General features: G+C 41.7%; 1 protein-coding gene across 1 annotated transcript in view; it reads left to right on the forward strand.

Annotated features, from left to right (window-relative positions):
- Nucleotides 1–22,902, forward strand: part of LOC308217474 (poly(rC)-binding protein 3-like) — a gene marked incomplete at its 5' end in the record, with an annotated part of 51,597 nt that overhangs the window by 11,029 nt on the left and 17,666 nt on the right. Inside the window, 7 exons of the mRNA XM_080610551.1 lie at nucleotides 3,351–3,374; nucleotides 3,474–3,506; nucleotides 5,932–6,048; nucleotides 10,888–11,019; nucleotides 15,847–15,975; nucleotides 18,103–18,246; nucleotides 22,373–22,414. Of these exons, the coding sequence (XP_080466677.1) occupies nucleotides 3,351–3,374; nucleotides 3,474–3,506; nucleotides 5,932–6,048; nucleotides 10,888–11,019; nucleotides 15,847–15,975; nucleotides 18,103–18,246; nucleotides 22,373–22,414 (621 nt within the window). The remainder of the gene's footprint in view (nucleotides 1–3,350; nucleotides 3,375–3,473; nucleotides 3,507–5,931; nucleotides 6,049–10,887; nucleotides 11,020–15,846; nucleotides 15,976–18,102; nucleotides 18,247–22,372; nucleotides 22,415–22,902) is intronic.

Raw genomic sequence — 22,902 nt, forward strand, 5'->3', positions numbered from 1 at the left:
ATACCTAAAGCCCCAAAAGATTCTGAAGTGACCCATTTAGAACCATTCTGGATTTATTTATTTATTTATTTATGGTAATCTGTATGGATCAAAAATTCTGGAAAAATTAGGAATATCTATGTGAATGTAATGTTTCTTTCCTCCGAACCCTGGCTCCATGCTCTACTCTGCTTGTTTAAATACTCTCAATTTCCTTGTTTGAAATGGACCAACTTTTTTACTTGGGTTACAAATGGCATATTGGTTTTTGGCTTCAAAAGCAGAAGTATCTTTTCCTATTTCCAAGGAAGATATCTTTGTACTTAATAGCCATGACTCAGCCATGACTCAGCCATACATTTCTGAAAGAACAGCATCTGTCATTAAGACCCAGTATGCTCAAATGGATTGGGACAGATTTCATCCTAAGTGTATACTGGCAGAGCTTTGCAGATTCAGGACGAGGCCTACAGTTTCTAATGGAACTTCTCATATACAAAAACTGAATTTATACCAAGGACAGAAATACAGTTGCTTGCCCATAGCAATTGAAACACAATATGCTCACCCATAGCAAAAGGTCCTTCTACCTCCTAAGAATCTGTTTTGCAAAAGATACTATTTCTGAAAGCTGGGATTGAAGAGAATGGAAAAAAGTTTTCAAGGCAAAACCGCTGAATGTGCAGAGTGGGCAAATAGGAACTACAATGCATGAGGGGTTCCCAGGACAACTTATCATTGAGAATTTAACTCCCTGTGTTGTTCAACCCCATTCAACAGTTACAGTGATAGTATAAAAGATGGTAAGATCTTAAAAATATTGTGGAATGGGTGTTCCAAATTTGTCACTGCTAACAAAAATGCTGCAATTCATTAGAGAGCCTACACAGCACCCTGGTACATGAGTCTTAGCCATGGGAAAAGGCATGACCTAAACCCACATATTAAGAGACACAGGATAATTTGGTCACAAGACACAAAACTGTAGCTAGTACTCTTCATTCATTCATCTTCTCACAGAGCTGCTTCTTCACATTGTATGCACAGATGTACAGATGCCTCATTGTCCCAGCCAGACATGGAGAACTTTAGCAAGAACAGTCACAGAGCTGTGTGACGTGCAAAGATCTACTGTACATCAAGCAGCAGAAATAGAAGTTTGCAAGGCAGATACCTCTGTAAGATTTGCAGTGTCTGTGTGGACAGTATCTGTTCTCTGGTCAGTATGTACGAGAGAGCAGAATCTTATCTCGGAAAAGAAGTAGGAAGGGAAATAAAAAAGGGAAATTGGGAACATAAAAAGTAGGGTTTGAAAATAAACCTGAGAAGGGACCTCAATGGGTTGAGGAACCTTGTGGCTGGTTAGGCTTCATCTTAGGCTTCACCACTTCAGTGGATGAGGCCATGCTTGAAGAGTCACAGACTCATGGAGGTTGGAAGGAACTCCTAAAGGTCTCCAGTCTGGTATCGTGAATCAAGAAGATCCCATTTGAGCAGATTGGTCAGGGCCTTGCCCAGGCTGGGTTTGGACACCTTTAGGGATGGAGACTCCAGGATGGAGCTTCTCTGGGTGCCTGTTCCAGTGTTCAGCTATCCGCATAGTAAAAATTTTTTTGTCATTCTGAGTAGGAATTTGATGTTGCAACTTGCTTTCCTTATTTCCTTATCCTGTACACTGCAGTAAGATGCCCTCCCAAGTCTTCTCTTCCTAAGAACAAATGCATGCAGTTCTCTCAACCTCTCCTCATGTATCCTGTGCTCTGGCCTGACCGTCTTGGTGGCCCTGCACTGAATGTGTGTCCTTGAGTGTCTTCTACTGGGAGACCAAAATAGGACAAAATCCTCCAGGCATGGTCACACAAACACAAGGAGAAGGCAAGGATCATTTGCCCCCACCTGCTGGCTACACTCTTGCTAATACAGCCCGGCATTTGTTTGATCAGCAATGCACTGCTGATGAGCTCATGCACTTGTGTTGGAGTTGTGCACTGGGGCCCTCAGGACTTCTCCTACAAAGCCAGTTTGTAGCAGGTTTTTTGCGCAGCTTGGTGGGACTTTTCATTTTACTTTGTTCTACTCCCTGAGGTTGCTCTCAGCCAATTTCTCTAGCCTGTCTAGGTGACTCCAAATAGCAGCCGTGTCCGGCAGTACATTGACTGTTTCCCCCAGCCTGGTTTACGTGCAGACTTGCAGAGAGTGCAAAGGAGCCATGTGCCAAAGTTCTTAATTGAGATAGGTGGTGTGCTCACTGAAAAGTCTTAGTATCTTGTGGGCAGGATGTGCGAAGTTGCAAGCACAAACAGCTTCATATTATAAGCTTATAAATAACTGGTGAGAAATAACTCTCGAGGGCACTGCAGGTAGTTCTTTACTGAAGAGTGAAGTTAGTACCACTTTATTATGAGTCCATCATTGAACAGAGCAGTGGAGGTCAATTTCTTAAACCCTATTCTTTGGGCTGTGTTTCAGGATGGGTGAGACTTAGACAGGGAATGGGGGGGGGGGGACACCCGACTGTATATCATACGTCTGGGACAGAGCCACATGAGGTAGTCTTTAGCCATTGAAGATTTCACAGTCTGGGTATAGGGGAAGAGCTTGTTTTCCTTTAGCTGGTTTCCTCTCCGTCAGATGATTTCCAGTCTGATGTCACACCTGTGTGGTCTGTGTAGGATGCCCGACTATTCATTTTAGAGTTATTAGCTTCAGTTTTGCTACCTGTTGGTTTTAGTCATTGAGCTTTTAACTGTTGGGATGTTGCCAGAACTGCCAAAGTGTTCCTCTATTGTATGTTCACAGTCACATTTCTCAATCTGTCCCTCCATGGAAAATTGTGAAAGCCCAGCAGCAATTCCCAAATCCCTAAAAAGTGATTAGCAGTTATTGTCCTGTAAGTGCTTAACAGGGAGATTAAGACAGGCCGCCAGGTGTTTACACAGTAATATTCAGTAGCATGGAAAGACAGCTCTGGCTATTACATGATGTAAAGAGGGTAAATGCTTGCTCTCAGTGAGATCTGCAATTATTTTGATGCTTGTATTATATCTCATTTTCTCTAATAGGTTGTGCAGTTCTGTTATTTTTGAACTTTTCATTCCCTGATAGGGGTTTATCTGTGTTTATAGTTGCAGGATTGATCTGTAACTGCAAGATCTGCTTCTGTTAAAAGTATTCTTGCACAATCAGGCTGCAAAGCCGCATTTTTAGTCTGCCACTTTGTATCTAGCATATTTGTATGCAGCAACAATGGAAGGGGCTATGCTTCACATTGCAGGTTTGAAATAAATGATAGTGAAATAGCTTGGGAGCAGGGCAAATGCTCTTCTGTAGTGAATCGTGTCATTCACTGTGTCTTCTTTTTTGTGTTTCAGGAGGTTGGAAGCATTATTGGAAAGGTCAGGAAATTACTTTTTCTCTTTATTTTCGTGTCAAAATATTGTATATCAGTTTACTTCATCAGTCCAGGCTAACTTTTTTTTCTGTTTCTTTAACAGAAAGGTGAGACAGTTAAGAAGATGAGGGAGGAGGTAAGACAAGCCTTAACGATGTCTTTACTTGCCTTTCATTCCAGTTCACAGCGAATTTGAGCGTGTGCAGACCGACACTGCCATCAAGTGGGCACTTAATTTAACATCACCATTCTTTGCAAGTGGTGGTGTATAAATGCACTGGCTTCAATTAAACGTTGTTGTTAATGTAACCACCTTATCACCGTAGCAGTCTGGAGTCTTTCATTCCCATAGCAATACGCCTGCTGCTGTCTTATCTCAGGAACAGCTTAGCTAGCATGATTCTGTACATTAAAACCGCTGTATCTTTCTTTAGCATACCAACATCGGTCCTGCACGTGGCTTGGCCTCCTGGTAGAAAGTTTCCAAAATCTGAAACCAAGCATTAGACTGATGCATGTAAAGTTTGAGGGTAGACACAGGCTTCAGCAGGGCTGGAGCCAGACTTGTGTAACCTGAAGTATCCCTCTGCCATCTCTTGACAAAGCCTTAACTTCCTGTGAGTAGGATGTGAGCAGGGTAGACCTACACACCTACCACTCACATCCTTTGGAAAGGTCATAAACACAAAACAGCTAACTAAAACAGGGCACTGCATAAACCTCAGTCTCCCCACTGTCCACAGGCATCCTTCCCTGCTGCAGAGCAAGCTGCATTGTCTTCGGAGGATTGTGCCCAGGTGGAGGTTACAGACCTGCACTTGTCCTGCAAGGCAGCACATCTTACTTGGAAATCCATGTAATTTTCCTTCTTTGAAACAAGTGCTAAAAGCATAGCTCAAAAGACAAATCCTACTGTTCAAAACTTTAGGAGCGCAGCGTGTATAGAGGATGCCTCAAGAAAAGTCAATTTGGTTCTGGTAAACCTGCAGTATATTACTGTGTCAGTGGCTTTGTTGTTTTATATGCTGATAAAAGGTCTGTGGCAGGGAAATCTCAAAGTGTTTGTAGTAAAGAAAATTGCTGAGATCCATCTTTAATATACACAATAGGGAGTTAGTCATCAGGCTGACTGAGTCCAGAGCCCCTGTTTTGATAAGAGTTTTCACGCATGTTTTTACAGATAAGTACATTTGCTAAGGCTTAAGAAAAAGTGGAAGTAAAAAGAAAACCAGTATCCTAGGTAATCCTGCCAGTTGATTAAACAAATTTTAGTTTTCTGATTAATTATGATCATGCGCATATATCTTTGGATATAATTTGCATCCACAAAAGGGAAGCCATCATTGGAGAGTGCTCCTGACTTCCAAGTTAAACATCTTAGAGAAGAGTTATGATTCCTGGTTAGTTTTTCAAGATATTTATCAAGTATTCTTCTTCCACTCCTGAAAAATCTACAGGTGGTCACAAGAGGCTTTATTTGATTGGTGGGGTTTTATTTTAAATAAAGGAATTATATGCATCTTTATATCAGCACAGGACAAAGAGGCTGTGTTTCCACATGATGATAACTTGGTCCTCCTTTAAATGAATACAATATCTTGCTGTTGAATAGCAGTATGGGCATGAATAAGGGCTCAGACACACAGCACATCAGCTGATTTGTGTAATCCTGAAGACAAAGGGCCAAATTAACCCAGACTATTTCACATTTGCTACAGGCCCACATCCTCAAGGAGGTCAGTGTTTGTGGATGAGTGGAGGCTCCAGTGACTCCTTAGGCTGCATTTAGCACATTTTCATGCCTGAAACCTGAGGGAAAGTGTAGGGTGGGTCTTACCTGAACTGGATTTGATCATTATCTACACCAAGATACTCTTAAATGTATTTACGTCTGGTTTAGTGATTTTCTCTGCACTGCCACAGTGGCCTAGAGGGGACTAAGTATGCAAAAAGCTGTTCTGCCCTGTCTCCAAGCTTTAAAGTTTTCTGACTCCTTCCAGTAGGCTCCTTGCCTAAAGAAAGTAACACTGTTACTGTTGCTTGTCCTACTACTACTCCTTTAAAGGGTTGTTCAGTGCACAGTAATAGATCGTCTTTGCGGGAGACACATCTATAGGGAGCCTTCTCCACAGTGCAAGGCAATGCCTTGTCTAGACCCTGCCTTTGGGTCTCTAAAGCAGAGGTGTGGCTTCCCTGGGAGATGCTCCCTGAAGACAGCCAACTTTGTCTGAAATTCTGCAGCTCCGGTCCTGTTTGAGGTAAACCCAGCAAGAGGAAAGGGAAAAGACTTGATTGTGCAATTATTCACAACTTTGAGTTACAGAAGCACTATTTGCATACCATGAAGAAGGCTGTCTAAGTATTTACCCAGACAGAATCCAGCTTCCCACAGTTAGATGAATTTTTGGAGAGTATTTATGCTGAAATTGCATGTTTGGGCTGCAGTTGTAGGAGAGGGAATTAGAAGCCTCAAGATACTGCTTCCCAAACTGTATCCCTAATCCTGATTAGTTTGTTCCCTGGGAAGTATAAATTTGAAAAATATTTGTTCTTTTTGACAGAGTGGTGCTCGAATCAATATTTCTGAAGGCTCCTGTCCAGAGAGAATTGTGACAATAACAGGCCCAACAGATGCAATTTTTAAAGCTTTTTCTATGATTGCACTAAAATTTGAAGAGGTAAGCAAATAAAATACGGGGTTTTTCTCTCTTCAAGTCGAAATACAAACACCGTTTGAATTTTCTCATGTTTGCTTTAATGTTAAATATTATTTGTTTAATGTTCTGTTTAATAGCAATGAAAGTGGCTGTATTTTTATAAATGCTTTTGGCAGCAATGCTGAAGAAAAATAATGGGTCAATTTGCAAGCTGTTTGATCATTTCTTTTGCTTTTTGGAGGCTTCAGGGAAAAGCAATTGCTTCTAGTAATGTGCACTAATGGTAAGAAAAATGTCTTGGAAAATTTCTTGTCCCATTGTGGGTTTGATTTGAAAAGAATAATTGCTTAAATTTTAGTTCTGTTTTTATATGATTCCATTTGGTATTGATGTAAATTTTATATATGTCAAAATGAATATGTAACTCATCTAAATAGATTTTTTTTGATTTTCAAACCAAACTGCATGATTACCGATTACCGTATTTAAAGCTTAACTTTTAAATTTAATTAAAATAAAGGCACTAAGAGTGAGGCAAAAGCTCAGTTTACTGTAGAAAAACTGATCTGTGCAGATACGTACCTAAAGTGCTGGGATCTCCTCAACTGTCATGAAACAACTACAATTAGATATGGTCACCACTTTAATGGGGAACCTCATAGAAAAGACAGCAGACTACAGAATACGAACTCTTGTTACTCAGGAGAGGATTTAACTCTCTCTGCTTCTGAAAGTCTTACATCTAGTCCAGGCATCTCTCCTGTCTTCTCTAGAGAGGCATAGGCCCCTGCAGAAGGCAGTTCACGTTTTCCTAAAGGAAGAGCCTGCAGATGAGTGGACTGATTTACCTGCGGCAGGATAAAGGGACTGTGTCTCTCCGTTGATGATTAAACAAGAGGGATGTGAATCTCTTTTTTAAGAGTACTTATTTCTCCAAGTCAGTGAGGCTGTTAGCACTGGGAAATGCTGGCATTGATGGTAAATGGCAGTGTGTGCCTTTATTTACCCATGGTGCTTGTTCACATTCAGAACAACAGGACTACAAGAGAGTTTGTAGTTCATCCGGTGCAGTTGTCTTCTAGCAAAAGCGGTATGTCTTGCAACCTGCAACTTCACAGCATGACCAGAAACTAGTTAGATTTTTTCTGTTCCCTGATATTGGATCCACAACCTCACTTCTCAGAGAATTAGACACCTTTTCACTCCTCACCAGAATTTATTCATGAACAGTTTATGCAGCTTTGTTTATGTGCCAGCACTGGCCATTAGTTTAAATAATTCTTGCCTTTCCATCCCTGAGGATTCCCCTCTTAGGCTAATTTTTAGAAAACAGTTTTATCCCCTCACATCCTTTCTTTTGCAGGATAGGTGAGCCGAGCTCGGTCTTTCAGAGGATACATTTTCTACCCCTCTCATGACTTTAGTAATCCCTTTCTAGCTTTTTGTTTATGTTAATCTTGGGCAGATTGCAAGTGAAGTTCCGAAAGGGCTTATTTAATGGCTCTGACAGTCCCCTGTCCTAGTTAACATGTTCCTGTCGCTGGTGGAAATGCCTCACTTCCTATTAGTGTAATGTTTTGCACACAACCATGCTGTGCCTCGTGAGTATACCCAGCTCCTGCTCAGGTGTTCTCAGTTGGAATCTCTTCAGTCTCAGCCAACATTCCTGCCAGCTCTCAGACAAATGCCACATTTTTCATACTGCTAATGTTAATCCCGCTTGTATTGCTCCAGTCCCACACGGGTTTTCAGACCTTCTGTGTGATACACCAGTCTTCCAACATGTTAAAGTACTCTGATTTTGTTGCATAGTACATTTTACAAGAATGCTAATTTTTTTCCTTAGCAGTTATTGAGATAACAATTTTGAGGTTGAATCCTGCAGAAACACACAAATAATTCTGCCCAGCCCAATTTTAAAGCCACCTGTAGTCATCTTTTTTCTCAGCTTTATCTCCTTACCATCTTGTACCAATCCTTTTTTCTTCTAAGTTTAAGAAGCAGCTTTGTGTACGGTACCATATCCTCCAATCCTCTGATACCTGGAGAGAGCAGTCTCTCTGCCCTCTACACAAAAAATGTGTTCTGTTTAGGGCCTCATCCTGAAAAATGCTGAAGGAATCATTAACAGCGATAATCCCTGGCAGTTCCCACCAAAATGAGTACCCTGTGGAAACAACACTGCATTTCTCATAAAAATATGGACTGCTGCACAGCATTGGATCCTCGCCCCACCACCCAACGCAGCATAGTCGTTGAAAGTGCTGTAGCTAGCAATAGGCAAAGAAATTTGAAATTCAGGCATTTGCCTGGATTTTATGCATATTTACCCTTGTAGATTTTAGAGGCTAGTCTGGACTCTTCATGTGGGTTTTAGCAAAGGAGTAGTCGCACTTCCTGTAGATCAGGTACTGCAGTTACATATCCTGAAATATCTGTATTTAGTTTTAATGTAATTGACTTCTCATATATTTAGAAGAACAGGGCTAACGAAATACATCTCATATAATCAGTTAGGTTTCCTATAATTATTTCTGTCAATAAAATGAGGTAACTTTAATGCTTCAGGGGCAAAATAAAGTACTGTTTCACAAATTACAAATGAGCTATCTACCAAATGTTATTTTTCATGCATATCTTTTCGTTGGAAATGATGCATTTTTGGCAAAGGTTAACTCTTCCTACTACAACTACAGTAAACCCTGTGCTGGTGGTTACCAAGCGTGGACCACCTCACAGACCATCCAAGAGCTGGCTCTAGTGTCTGCCAGAGGAGATACATGCAGTACCGCAGAAAGTTAGGAGGTGAAAGATATGGTAATCCCCCAGTTTGAAAGGCAACTGTTCTGTGAGAAAATATCCAGCCAGCCCTATCTGGGAGCCTGCAGTTCTGGAGGGGCTGTTTTTCTGGTCCTTTCTTGTGTTTTTAAGCAGGACTAACTCCTTAATGCACTCCATGCTGCTGTGCCTGCATGGTTAGATTATGCTCTTTTTAAATAACAAGGAGAAAACAATGAGAATAGCAGCTTCCAATTTGTGTGAAGTACTTTTGAAGGCACTAAGTGTAGTGAAGACTTTGAGGTCAGGTCGCATATGGTATGGAAGTGGAAGACATTATCAGGGTCGTGCTGGGTGGCTGAAGAGGGTTATTTATCTACATCTGGATGATCGTGTGCCTCCACCTGACACAAACATGATATAGTGAGATGGCATCTTCCAGCTGAAAAATTGGTATGACTTAGGCTTTATTTCAGATACATGGGTGCTGCAAAATTCTGTTATCCCTCTCACTTTATTTGAGATTGCAATCTCTCACTGACACAGGCACTAAACAAAATGTGAGTTACTGGCTGACAGAGGAGTGATTTGATATCTGTCTTGTGGCATGCAGCAATGCCTCATTCCGTTCAAGATTTTTTCTTCTAAGCTAAGCAAGGTCACACCAAGTCGTTTCTTGGATGGAATAATGCTGCCATCAGAAATGTGGAGGTACCATAGGAATCAGTGCTGGTGTCACTGAGTTCCAACACCGGTTCAATGGAGCATGCAGAGTTGTTTAAAGTATTTTTGCTTTTTTCCTTTTTTCATTAATTTGAGCTCCTGATCACACAATATAGGCACTTTTTTCACTTCTTGTTTTTAAACAAGTGGTAGTCTTGATAAGTGAAAATGTAGGGAATCACATCAGTTTTGTCTGCTGGAACTCTTGTTGCGTCATGAATGAGTTAAATGAATATGAACTGCATGTTTTCTGTCATTTGTGCCCTAACTTTTAGGTAGCATTTCCGTGAAGGATATAATAGCTGTGCCATGCCACCTCACAGATGGATGAGACGGTCTTTTCAGCTCACAGCTAGTGTTAGTAAACCACATTAGAGAGTCTCATGACTTCTTGGACAGGCATCATGCAGCTTGTGGCTCTTTCTGTGATCCTAAAGTGTTCTCAACAGCATCCCATCAATCAGTGGGAAGATAAGCTTTATCTTTTCCTCTGTGATGAAGACTGTAGAGGGATTGTTTTGTCTTGCCTAGAAGATTTTCAACAAACAAAATAGATTTAGAACAATGTACACCTTGCAACAAGTAGCATATTGAAATGCTCATGAGAACTCATAGGTCTCATAAGCATTGAATAATGAGATATAGGGATATAGGATATATTACCTAGATACAGGTGGTTGCTGCTCTGTTGATCTCTGTACTCTGGTTATATAGCTGAGATGGAAGAAGATTTTAGAAATTATGTAGCACTACAAACGCTTATGGATCTGCTACAAAAGAGAAATTAAACTGGAGAGAGTGGGGTGGGAAGTGAAGGACGGCAGCAAAATATTTATTGTTACAGTCAGATTTTCTCTGCTTCAGATTATTCACAGATTCTTTGTTGTTCCCTTTTTTAACATTTTTTCTTTGTATTGAATCTGACAAGAAAATACCTGAAAAGTAGAAACATATCATATAGCATAGATGTTCTAATTGAGATGGTGGAAAAGAGACCAAATTGGGATTGGGAGACCTGCGAACTCAAAAGCCTCTGACTTTTCCATCTGCTTTGAGTGGTCTAACGACAAATACCACCTCCCCCTCCTAGCCTTGCCTCAGAGACTGTCCTCTGGTCCCACAGTGTGGACCTGCAATGGCAGACAGCAGAAGGGCTCCTCTGGCCAAGCTGCTTGTGTGGTTTGTGCTTAAGGCATGTCGCCAGCAGAGCCAGCAGCTTCACCTGAAACAGAAACAAACTGCAAATGGTTGCAGTCTCCCCAGGTCTCCAAAAGCAGCCCAGGCTTTTGCTCTGAGCCCTTCAGTGCTTACCAGGAATGACAAATCCTCTGCTAATTCTCACTGACATTGTGATTACAGGACATAAACGCTTCAATGACAAACAGCACAGTGACAAGCAAACCGCCTGTGACACTGCGGCTCGTCGTCCCAGCAAGTCAGTGTGGATCCCTTATAGGAAAAGGAGGTTCCAAAATCAAAGAAATCAGGGAGGTAAGTCTTCAGATGTCTGCTGTGGACACTGGCTAGCATGACATCTTGCCAGCCTAGTGCATCATCCACTGCACCTTGCTCATCACACAGACATAAGCATGTTTTGAGTGAAAAGCCTGGAAAAGCCTTGCTCTGGGGGAAGCACAGCTGTATGCTTGTACTTTCCTTGAGGGTAAGACCGTGTGTGAAATAAACAACAACTTTACAATGTATTAGCCTTTGATGCAAAGCATATAGCAAAGCTACAGGTTAGTGACAGAAATGCTTGTCAAGATTTTCTTCAGGCACAGCCCCTTTCCCACCAGTACTCAGGGGATTTCAAGTCAGTGTTGCAGCCATTTCCAAATCAGTTACCACCCTTGCAGCCAGAGAAAGGCCCAAGTAGCATTTTACTTTCATGCTCCTTTCCTGTTTCTCCCTAACTCCCTAATCTGACTGTGCCACAGGTGACCTGATTTCATGTATTCCAAACATATACTGATTGTTTTTAATCCTGACTTTTATTTAAAGGTATCATTCAATGTGCTGCACTAGCAGCCACTTTTTCCTCTAACCAAGAAGGCAAAAAATTTCCATACAGAGCCAGGTTTAATTCTTCCGTCCATGACTGTAACGACATAGCACATGCCAAGCCAAGGATCCAGTGTTTGCAATTAGTCAAACAAGGATATTAGGTACATGCTCAGTTATGTAGAGAAAATCTGAATAGGACATTTCAGAATGGATTTTTATTCTGGAGAAAGTGACATTATTCTTTTTAAATATATTTTCATTCCAACATGGGATGAGGGGTTGAATAACAAAATGACATGCTGATCCATTTTTTTTATTTGACTGTGTCAAAACAAAAGCTCTTGACAGGCTCTACCAAACTGAAACTTCTTTTTCTTTATCCTAAATGTAGCTTCAAGACAGTAGGTTTTATTGAGCTTTTACGCTTCATCTTGTCCTGGGTTCAGCAGTAGCAGTCAGTTTTTCTCCTCCTTAGTAGCTGCTGCAGTGCTGTGGTTTTGACTTTCAGCCTGGGAACAACACTGATAACACCGATGGTTTTCAGTTGTTGCTCAGTCATGTTTACTCTGACCAAGGACTTTGTGAGTCTCATGCTCTGCCAGGGAGGAGGGGAAGCTGGGAGGCAGCAGAGACAGGACACCTGACCCAAACTAACCAAAGAGGTATTCCATACCACAGCACGTCATGCCCAGGATGTAGAACTGGGGGCAGTTACCTAGAAGGGCGAGATCACTCCTTGGGTCATGCTGGGTATTGGTAGGTGGGTGGTGAGCGGTTGTATTCTCTTCCCTTGTTATTTCCCTTATCATTATTATTATTGGTGGCAGCAGTAGTGATTTGTGTTATACCTTAGTTACTGGACTGTTCTTATCTCAACCTGTGGGAGTTACATTCTTTTGATTCTCCTCCCCATCCCTCCAGGAGCTGGGGGGAAGAAGGGGGGAAGTGAGTGAGTGGCTGAGTTCTGAGTTACCAGCTAGGCTTAAACCACGACATACAAAAAACATACAAAAAAGTTACCAGATGATTTTCTATCAAAGAAAATTCCATCAGGTGTCAAGAAGGAGTGAAAAATGCTTTGATGAAAATTATATGAGTGGCGTTTGCTATGAAATACTAGTTTATGGCAGCCTTGGAAGGAAAAGTGATTATAGAGGATGGTTAGGGGTCTCATCCTTGTTGACTTTCAAGTTCATCCAAATTATTTCATTTGGATTCAAATTTGATATCCCTGGGAGTTTTTTTTAACAAGATTCCCTCTGAAGACTGATCTTCACCTTTCGGGATTTGGCCACTACTGAAAGGGCCTTTTCTCTCCTTGCCTGCAGGGAAGTAAAAGAAGCGTGTCATGCTTCCCTTAGCTGACAGAGCTGCCAAAAGCTGTTCCAGAGTTTTTGTTGCCAAGCAAACAACATGTTGTTCCTCCATGTGTGTCTGACTTTGTAGGATGTGTTTATGAAAACATGCACAGGTTGTCTGCTGTAAACTCACAGAAAAACAACAAAGTGCCCTGCTGTTTGAAGGGGTCTCTGTGCTTACTGAGACCTGCAAGTAAAAGGCAGTTACAAATCAGATGGCTTTTTTCTTGGAATGCCCTTACTTTATTTTTCATCAAAGAGTACAGGAGCTGTGTTTTTTAGCAGTTGTCATGGTTTAACCCCAGCTGGGAACTCAGCACCACGCACTTGCTCACTCCCCACCTTCTCAGTGGGATGGGGAGGAGAACTGGAAAAAAGGTAAAACCTGTGGGGTGAGATACGAACAGTTTGATAATTAAAATAAGGTATAATACAATACTACTAATAATAATAGCAATGAAAAGGGAAAGAGGGAAAGAGAGAAACTAGAACAACAATAAAAAGCAGTGATGCACAATGCAGTTGCTCACCACCCACCGACTGATACCCAGCCCGGCCCAAAGCAACAAAACAGCCCCTTCCAGTTACCCCCCCCAGTTTATATACTGGGTATGATGTGCTGTGGCATGGAATATCCCTTTGGCTAGTTTGGGTCAGCTGTCCTGGTTATGCTTCCTTAACTCTATCCCAGCCAAAACCAGCTTTTGAGATGTGGGAGGAAGGAGTCACTTGATGACACTTGAGGGGAAGAAAACATTATTTTTGTGCAGATGGGTTTCCTATGACCCTTTTTTTTTCCTTAATTCCCAAAAAGCTTTGTCAGAGAGCTCTGTATAGAAGGAAGAAGGTACTTGTTTGTTGAAGTGCATTTCCTGGGTGGAAGGAAGGTGTTCACTTTGCCTTTCACACAGAGCGTTCCTGGCTCAGATTCTGAATGGCCACAGGACAGCTGGTCTTTGCAACAGTTCATGTCAGGGTGAGTCAGCAAGCTTACCCAGCAGCTGATGCTCCAGCCCTGGCAGGCAGCAGGCAAAGACGGGCTAAAGCCTTGCCACTGGAGAAGGCAGAGCTACTGTGAGAGCACATGGTCAGAGGTGACCTCAGCCACAAGACATGATTTCTCTTGGTTCTTCAGATCTCTTAGGTGTCCAGGAGAGCTGTCAGGCAGCAGAAATCCAGTTGATTTCTTAGTTGTGTTAAAATTGGAGCAGGCGTGAGTACGAACCATGTGCTGGTGAGTGCTTAGCTCTAGGTTTTACAGCTGTTGATACTTTGGATTTTATATATCAGTAACCTCATCCAGACTACTGAGTGAGTGCTTTTTGGAGCAGTTTCTAAAGGTGAGATTGGTCTGTTGGTCTGTGTACATTAAATAAATGACTGAAGGGATTATTCTGGTTAGCGTAGTTTCAGAAGCAATTACCTACTAGTCTAGTACAAGGAAGTAGGCAGTGTTTGGCCAGCAAGGTGTTTTCGTAAGGCTAGGATACCAAGAAGTCAAACTGCACATTTTCTTCAGCATAAGGGTAACAGACAAAAGATTACTCGTTTTCTCATTGCTGACATATGACTAAAGTCAAAGAATAAACAAGATTGGCACTGGAAGCAAATGCATAAATGACCTCAGTATTTGGCAGAGTATTTTGTGCTAGATGTACAGATACCCAGAACTGTGCTTTAAACAGCAAATACAAGCAAACAAGAAAAGAAAAAGGAGCATCCAGCTCAAGATGTGGTCTAATTTCATCATCATGCAACACACTGAGCAGCAGCTGCATGAGGGATGGTCTTTTGTGTTCAGTCATGTACTCAGGAGTAATGCGTAGGGTTGCAGACCTATTTTCAAGATAAGATTACAAAGAAAAGAAAAGCATGACTGATTGATCAAATTATGGCGAAATTCCAAAGCCCATTATAGAGCAAGGAATTGATATTCTGGCCTTAAACAGCGCTAGTGAACAGAAGATGCAATCAGTAATTTAATCAGCCTTTGGAAAGAAGAATAACATGTTGTATGTAACCAGCAGGAAAACAAATTAACTCCTTGCTGTCTGACACAAAGTCGATGATTACTGAAAATACAGGTGTTTGAAAAAGTCCAAAATAATTGCATTGCAATGACAGTCAGGAATATGTTTTGTTTGGAATACATGAAAGTGCTAACTCAGTACGTAATGCCTGGAGTTTTCTCTATTGACAGAAAAGGTCTTCCAGGATGCTTGTGAAATCGTGCCAGGGATTGTTTTAGCCTCATGTACTTTTTCTTTCTTTGGTTTTGGGGGTTGGTTTCTTTTGATTAACTAAGATACATTAGTGACAAGATCAAATTTTATAAAAAGAGAAAACAAAACTGGCTCATTGCTTCCTTGAGTTCATTCATGAGCTAAAGTTGGTAATGTGCATATATTTAATCAACCCTATAATTTAGAAGTGCTTCTGTACCATCCTGAGATACAGCAGGGCATAAGACAGCCCCAGATTTCATCCAGAGACACAAGTCGGCCTTCAGTGGATTAAAGAGCCGTTTATCTGCAGCTCATTGGATCAGCAGGCCTTCTTTGGTTATCGGCATTTTTTTCTTTTTCTCTTTTTCTCTTTTTAATTGTTGAAAAATTCTTGGTTTCACGTTTTCCATGTTTTAGTCAGCATTGCAACTGTCTGTCTTTGAGAGGGTTAAAAGACTTGTCATGAAATCCAGGTCACAGTTTGATTCATTAGCAACTACTGGGGACTAATCTTCTTAGGATGGGAGTGTTTGCAAATTGCCTTGAACAGGCAAATCCGTGTCCTGCCAGACCCCAATTACCCTGTCTGGGCATGAGTTGACATACATGCGTTATCACATATCCAGCAAAGAAAAGATTAAAAGTTTAGAGGTGCATACCCTCCATCACATCAGGCTTTGGAGGGGTGCTGTTGCCTCCCTAATGGTGACGCTCTCTGTGCTTTGTCTCAGTCCACAGGAGCTCAGGTGCAGGTCGCAGGGGACATGTTGCCGAACTCAACGGAGCGTGCAGTGACTATCTCAGGCACTCCCGATGCCATTATCCAGTGTGTGAAACAAATATGCGTGGTTATGCTGGAGGTAAGTGAGCGCTTGGTGTATCACCTCTTGCACCGAGATGCTCAAACACATTATTAATGTTCAATTGCCCTGGGTTCCCCAGTGCTGCTCCCTGCCCTTCCTATACCAGGGATTTCAAGAGGACTCTGTTAGACTGTGCCTTTCCTGCTGTTTGAGAGCCTCTCACAGTATGGTTTAGCAATCAAAGACCAGGGCTGTCAAACAATAAACCAATTCCAGCATGGAGCTGCAGCCCATTCTAAGAGAAAAGTAGAATTACTCTGGTGCAGAACAGGGCAGAAAACAACTAGGTCTAGTTTTAAATAGAAATGATTCCGACTAATGTAATTTAGAGGTTTTTTTCTTCCTTTGGGTCAGGTTGTTGCATAAGGCCAGGAGACTTCATTTTGACTGCAATTTTTTAGCAATTAGATTAAATGATAGAATATTAATTTATATAAAAATCTGGGCATTTTAATCCTTGCTGGAAATGCCCATAATTTTGTGCAAGTACGAAAGTACATTTCTCAACTGATTAAGTTGAATAGAAATTAGAAAAAAAAAATCAGCAAACCAAGGTTAAATATCTTGACCCAGTAACCATAATTTTTGAGAAGGAACTTGAAGCACCTCTGCTTTTATCACACTTTCTGCTGGAAAATTTTCTGTGTTTTTTTGTTTGGGCTGGGTTTTTAGCTAAATCTAGTCAAGGGCTGTCTCGTGATGATCTCGGATACCCTACTGTTCTGTTACTCTTTAAAGAGTGGAGAGACAGTGGAGCGTTTGGAACAGCACTACAGCTATTGACTGTTCAGAAGTATGCAATGCATCAAAATGACAGACAGCCTTTGCCTCAAAGTGTCATACAGCCTAATGCAAATAAAAGCACAAAAACTAATAAATCCTTAGTGTTTTACTGGGGAAAAGTGACTCTTGCTTCAGTTTTTGCTAAGCTACTGTGATGAAGGATATAAAAATGCAAGAGAGCAGAAAGGTATTAAGAAATTATTTTTATTTATTATTTTTATTATTATTATTAAGAAATAATTTTGGTTTGTTAGACATGGAGTACGTGATGGCAATAGTTACCAGCTTTGTGAATACAGAGTGTAGTCTGTTGTCCAAGTTCCTTGAGTTTCTTGAGAGAGGCCACTTCTCAAAAGCAGAGGGATACAGTCCTGTTTTCCCACAGGTAGAGCCACTTGTTAAATAACCAGTTTTGACATAAGAAGTACCTTATTTTACCATTAGGCAAATCACAAGCAGCGCTAAGACAACACTGGCTTAACTACAGTTTGCTGCTTCAAATGTTCAAAAAAATGAATGTGCTGGAATTTGCAGCATATAGTTAAATTGACAACAAACACTTTCATTGACATGGAATAGCTCATTATATAATATTAACTAATGAAAGTGACACTGTTACCTTCTTTAGTTGTAGCTAATGCACTGAAATCAGGGCACCGTTCTGCTAGGTGTTGCGCAGACAGCTTGAAGCCTTTTTTACACACACGTGCTCCTGCTTTATTTATGAGGAGGAAATTAGCCTCGGTCAGGGGTTTTCCCTTTGAGTCCTTGTCTTGGGCTACAGGGAAAAACTCTTTTTCCTGATTACAAAGACCATGGTTAATGCTTCTGCTAAAGCCAGGGAGGTTTCTCTCCAACCTGCCAGCTCAGTCATATGAAAGGCAGGATGAGGCTGATCATTGAATTGGTAAAACAAAAAACCTTGAAATGTATCAGTGTACGGAAGATCGATAAGCAGGAGATGTGCTCCGTGTTAACAAAGTAAGAACACAGGCCAGACTCTTCCAAACCATCGACGGAGTTCAAAATTGTAACCATGTTTCCCAAAATGCCTTGACATGCTTAATAAACCATCATAGCTTCATCTGATGATGGCAGTAATGAAGCCACAAGTGCCAGCACTGCCTGTTTTGTCTGTGCAGTTGGGACCTCAGCTCTTCCCCTTGAAGCCCAGACAAGTGGCTTCTGGCTTGCTTTTAGGCTGATGGGGTGGAGGGCAGCGTTGGGTGGGCAGGGTAAGCTGCATGCCTGTTGTCTGAGGTGACCAAGGTAAGGAGTGATTTTTTTAATACGAGCTCTGTTTCATTCTGCATTTTGATTGCTCTGTGTTTTTGTCTGCAGTCCCCACCCAAAGGTGCCACCATCCCCTACCGTCCCAAACCTGCCTCTGCACCTATCATTTTTGCAGGTGGCCAGGTAAGAGCAGACACCATTTTGGCTTCAGCTGGAAACCACACCGTCTTGGCCCAACCTCAGCCAGCGCCTGTTAGTTTTCAACTTTTACTCTTTCTTGCCTGGTATAGTATTGATGTGCTTTGTCTACTCTGTGTGCTTGCAGTTTGCAGGAAAGGAGAACACTGCATTGCAAACTTGACGCACAATTGTGCTAACTGGTATTTTACCAAGATTTAAAATTAGCTTCTCTAATTAAGAAAACTTTGGCCTTCTTTGAATTGAGATGTGTCCAAATCAGATGCTCCCTGAGTAGGACAAAACTGCTTATTGTAGGGGTTGGATTTTTCACCCTTAATTTGCACCTCCACTAACAGTATAAGCAATGTTGTCACTTTTCAGAGATGATCAAACGGCAGGGTACCTCTGCTCATGAAAGGCGAAATTCTTATCTCATGGCTTTCATATTTTTTAGGACCAAATAGTGCTCTTTGCAGTAAAAAGTTACACAACCAATTTTTGCTGCTCACAGTCCCCCAAGAGCAAAGTAGCAGTGGGGTTCTGAGGTGACATGAGCTGAATACATGGAAGTGTAGACCTTCCCAACCACAGTGTGCAACACTTGTGTAATAACACAAGAACAGCGTTCCTGTTTCTGTTTTATATTACGAAGTTTTGCTGATTTACCCTTCATCTTAAGCTGTATCAGTCAGGGTAAGGAAGCTCCTGCACATCTCAAGCATATGCCAAAGCGCCATCGCTTCTGACAGGCCCTTGTAATGAGCTTCTTCTGAATTTTGTCTCAGAGTTTATCTCCTACTCTGTAATTATATGTTGTGATGTATATCCAGATATTTGTAATCTGGATGTAGTAGCTTTCAATATCTGGTGTTCAAGCCTACCACTCTTAGCCGTTTCCAGGATAAGAAATCTGTCTCCTTAGTGACTCAAGTTGAATTGAAATGTAAAATAATTTGCCAGAAATTGGTTTATGACTAAAAGGTCAGAATAATTCACTCCATATATATGTTTACACTGCAGTGCTTTCCTTTAAGAAATATGTGTGTGTGTATATGCAGCAGCCTATGTTACCAGTATTGTAATTGCCACTACCTTCAAAGACATCTCTGTATATGATTACTCAGAAGTATTGAAACTGTTTGCTAGAGTGCTCTGAGCAGTTGGTATAAATAATGGAAAGCGTCCTATTTTAGGGGCTAATAGTTCTTGTCATTTTCAGTTTTATCAGTTAAAACAGTGTTCTCACTTCTCTAACACAACCTTCTTGATGTGGCAAAGAGTGTAAGAGACAGACATTTCCTGTATGCTTTGAATTTTTGTGTGCTCTGACTAAGCACACGTTTTAAAGATGTTTGAGGTGTGTTTGGACATCAGTATGGAAAGACACTTTAACCAGGTTTCATAAGTGGAAAGTGATACTGAAAATAGAATTTTATCAGCAGTGTTAATTCCATCCAACCTTTTGGTTCAATTCTAAAGTACATCATGGCTATCTTGAAAGAGTTTGGGTTGTTTAATGCTAGCATATCAAGGAACACTAGCAAATTTCTAGTTTCCCTTAACAATATGGGCTTCTTCTGCTTGAAGTATTGCTTTTAATTCTCTTGTGCTTCTTCGATACTGTATTAAATGGCAGAACTAAAATGAAGCCGAACACTGTCCTGTCCTGTCCTGCCCCTTACCAGTATTTAGCGTATGCAGTGGTTAAAGAAAAACAATAAATAAATCCAGCACTCCTGCCTGATGGAAACAAATGGGAAGTTTCTACCCACTATGCTACATTGCTGTTTAGATGGGTACTCGCAGGGTACAGCTGTGCCTTATATCTCATAGTAGTTTTATGGTTCAAATTGAAGATTTGTAGACCAGGTCATTCCTGCTGTTACTAATGTCAGTACGTCAGTAGGAGAGTTGCCCTTGGCATTGATGGAAGCAGACCTGTAGCTCATGTCCTTAGTGAAACATTAGAGTATGGATGTCTCAGTAGTCTCTACCAGGCTACTTGTACTTAATATGCCTCAGCTACAGAAGGGCACAGTTCCTCTGCTAAGGGGTTAAGCAGTCCAAGGTAATTTTTCTCAACCTAAATCAATCAAATGACCTTTTGAGAGCCTAAGAAATGAAGAGCTTTTCTTGCCTTTTTTCTAACTGGGAAAGAAAATTCAAGACCTATCTTGTCCATGCTGCTTTTATGGTTTTCATTGACAACCAAGAAAAAAGCTGAGCTCTGAATGTTCATTTTTGTTACTTCTCCAGTTTGTTTGCTTCCTTGTATACGCGTACATGGAAGAGAGAGGAATGATGAGGAAAGAGGTGCCTTCTATTAGGTTCACTAGTGATTTTTTTGGGGTAGCTTCTTGTTGTTTTGCAAACCACTGCTTGAGAAGCACCCATGTCATAGCATCGTAGATTGGTTTGGGTTGGAGAAGACCTGAAGGTTATCCAGTTCCAGCCCCCTGTCATAGGCAGGGACACCTTCCGCTACACCAGGTTCTCAAAGCCACATCCAGCCTGGCCTTGAACACTGCCAAGGATGGGGCAGCCACAGCATCCTTGGGCAGAGATGTCAAAGATGTTCTTTCAGCTGGGTTTGAAGTAAAACCAGGATGAGAAAGGGGACTTGTGATCCAGCATAGAGACTCAGAGACCAAAGCATGGTTTCCAAACCCACTGTTTCCTCATGGATCTAAGCCCTGCTCAGCGCCATTTCCATCTATAGCCTCCCTGAGGCTGCTCCTGTGCTTGGCTTTGCACAGAGCCTCCACTCAGCAAAGCAGCGTAACATCTCCTTGAGGTTGTCCTCATTTGATGTCGTGCTTTGCTTCCTTGAATATGTGCTTGCTTTAAGACCCACTGACACCAGCGATCACCTGTTTTGGTGGACTGGAACCTTTTCTTGTCATGTATGTTTGCCCATGAGCATCCCCTTGCGCACAGTGGCACACACTTCTGCCTGAAAACTGCTCATGTGCATAATGTTTGCAGGATTGCAACCTTGCTTTGTGACTAATTTAAAAACTAAATGAAATGTTTCTTCTCAAGAAGGGAAATTCTGCTGCAGAAATGTGCATCAAACAGTTGAGGCATTAAAGTTTTAATATCTGAACTCCATTAAATGAATTGTTTTATCATTTGCAAGGATTCATTACTTTCTAAGAGGCCTTTTGTCAAATAAGCACTTTGCAAACTAAGCTAATCAGCTCTGTTCCTATTTATAATTCTCCCACTACAAATATTTATACGTTATAATTTGTCCTTCTGCTTTCCTGCCTGTCTAAGCACAAGCACATTAACAATTTTCTGACATGCCATTCCTTTCAAAAAAGCCCTACAGGATATAATTGAAAATTACAAACTCTCTATAGTTGTTCTTTTGTAAGCCATTACAGAGAGTTGAACAGAGCCAGCAGGAGAGACGAAGGGCTGTGCTAACTGGTGCCAGGCATGACAGAAACTATAGCCCCTGCACTGCTCTTGTGCAGAGAGGTTGGATTTGGAGAGAGGATATTTGGCTTCTTGTGGGAGATAAGACCACCACTCTGGGGGTCTCCATCGTGCTTCTATCTCCAGAGGGGCGTGCTGGCCTCATGCCCAGGCACTGCAGGACAGGCTGCTACCCCACGTGTGCTCACTGTGGGATGCACCAGGGCACATGTTTGCTGGCACTTGGCATCTGTGGCTGCCCTAGCCAAGTGAGGTAGCTCAGAGCTAGCTGGCATGTGTCCCTGCACACAGCAGTCAGGAGCTGGGTGGCAGGGCAGGGCATCCCCCAGGCAGGTCTGCCCCATCCTTGCTGCTCCCCTTGCTTCATCAGCATCTCCCTGCATGCATCGGTGGGACTGGGTGAATGAGGCAGCAAGGAGGGGAAGTGGCCACTCCCATACTCCTCAATCCCAGAAGTGTCCCCAGCTCTGCTGCTGACAGATGGAGCTGGAGGTGAGAGGGGTCCTGAGGACCAAGGTCATCTTGCAGCAGCAGTTGGCATCCGCTGCTTGCAAGGGATGCGCAGGCAGCCTGACGGAGACCTTTCTGTAGTGCCAGGTGTCATCAAGCAGCACAAGGCAATTAAGATTCACTCAGCACTGGAAGCGAAGTGGGTGGTATTTGCCTGGGGAGCCAGGAGGAGCTTTTCTGATGAGAACAGGAACACTGCTTGTCCCTCCTGACTGACCTGTGTCTTAACTGTGCTTGTTTTCAGGCATTCACGATTCAGGGGCAGTATGCCATCCCTCATCCAGACGTGAGTCCAGCACATGTAAATTACTCCCTTTTTGTTCCTCTCCCTCTTATTTGTTCTGGGCAACATTTGCTTTCTACAGTTAACAATAAAGACATGGCCTAAGGGCACCCTTCCTGAATGACATACTGTACAGCAAAGTGTTAGTTCAGCTGCATCTCTTACCTTGTGTAATAATTGGTAGAAAGTACAATGGCCCAGGAACAAATGACAGATATCTTGGTCTTTTTTGCATGTGATATATTTGAGTTCTTTTAATATGTAATTCTACAATTATTAATTAATATTAACAATAGCCATTACATGTAATAACCGTAGAGATGTCATTTATAACCAGTTTGGGTTTTATTTTTCTCTACAGTAGATTAGACTGAATGTTTAAACTTTTTTTTTTTCAATATAATTTTAATTAATCCAGTTTTAGAACATGTAAGATGGTTTCTCTGCTCTGAAATAATTCCATTTGATTGGTTAGTTCTAATTTCCCATCC

The sequence above is a fragment of the Psittacula echo genome, assembly GCF_963264785.1.
Source record: "Psittacula echo genome assembly, chromosome: 2".
Lineage (NCBI taxonomy): Eukaryota > Metazoa > Chordata > Aves > Psittaciformes > Psittacidae > Psittacula > Psittacula echo.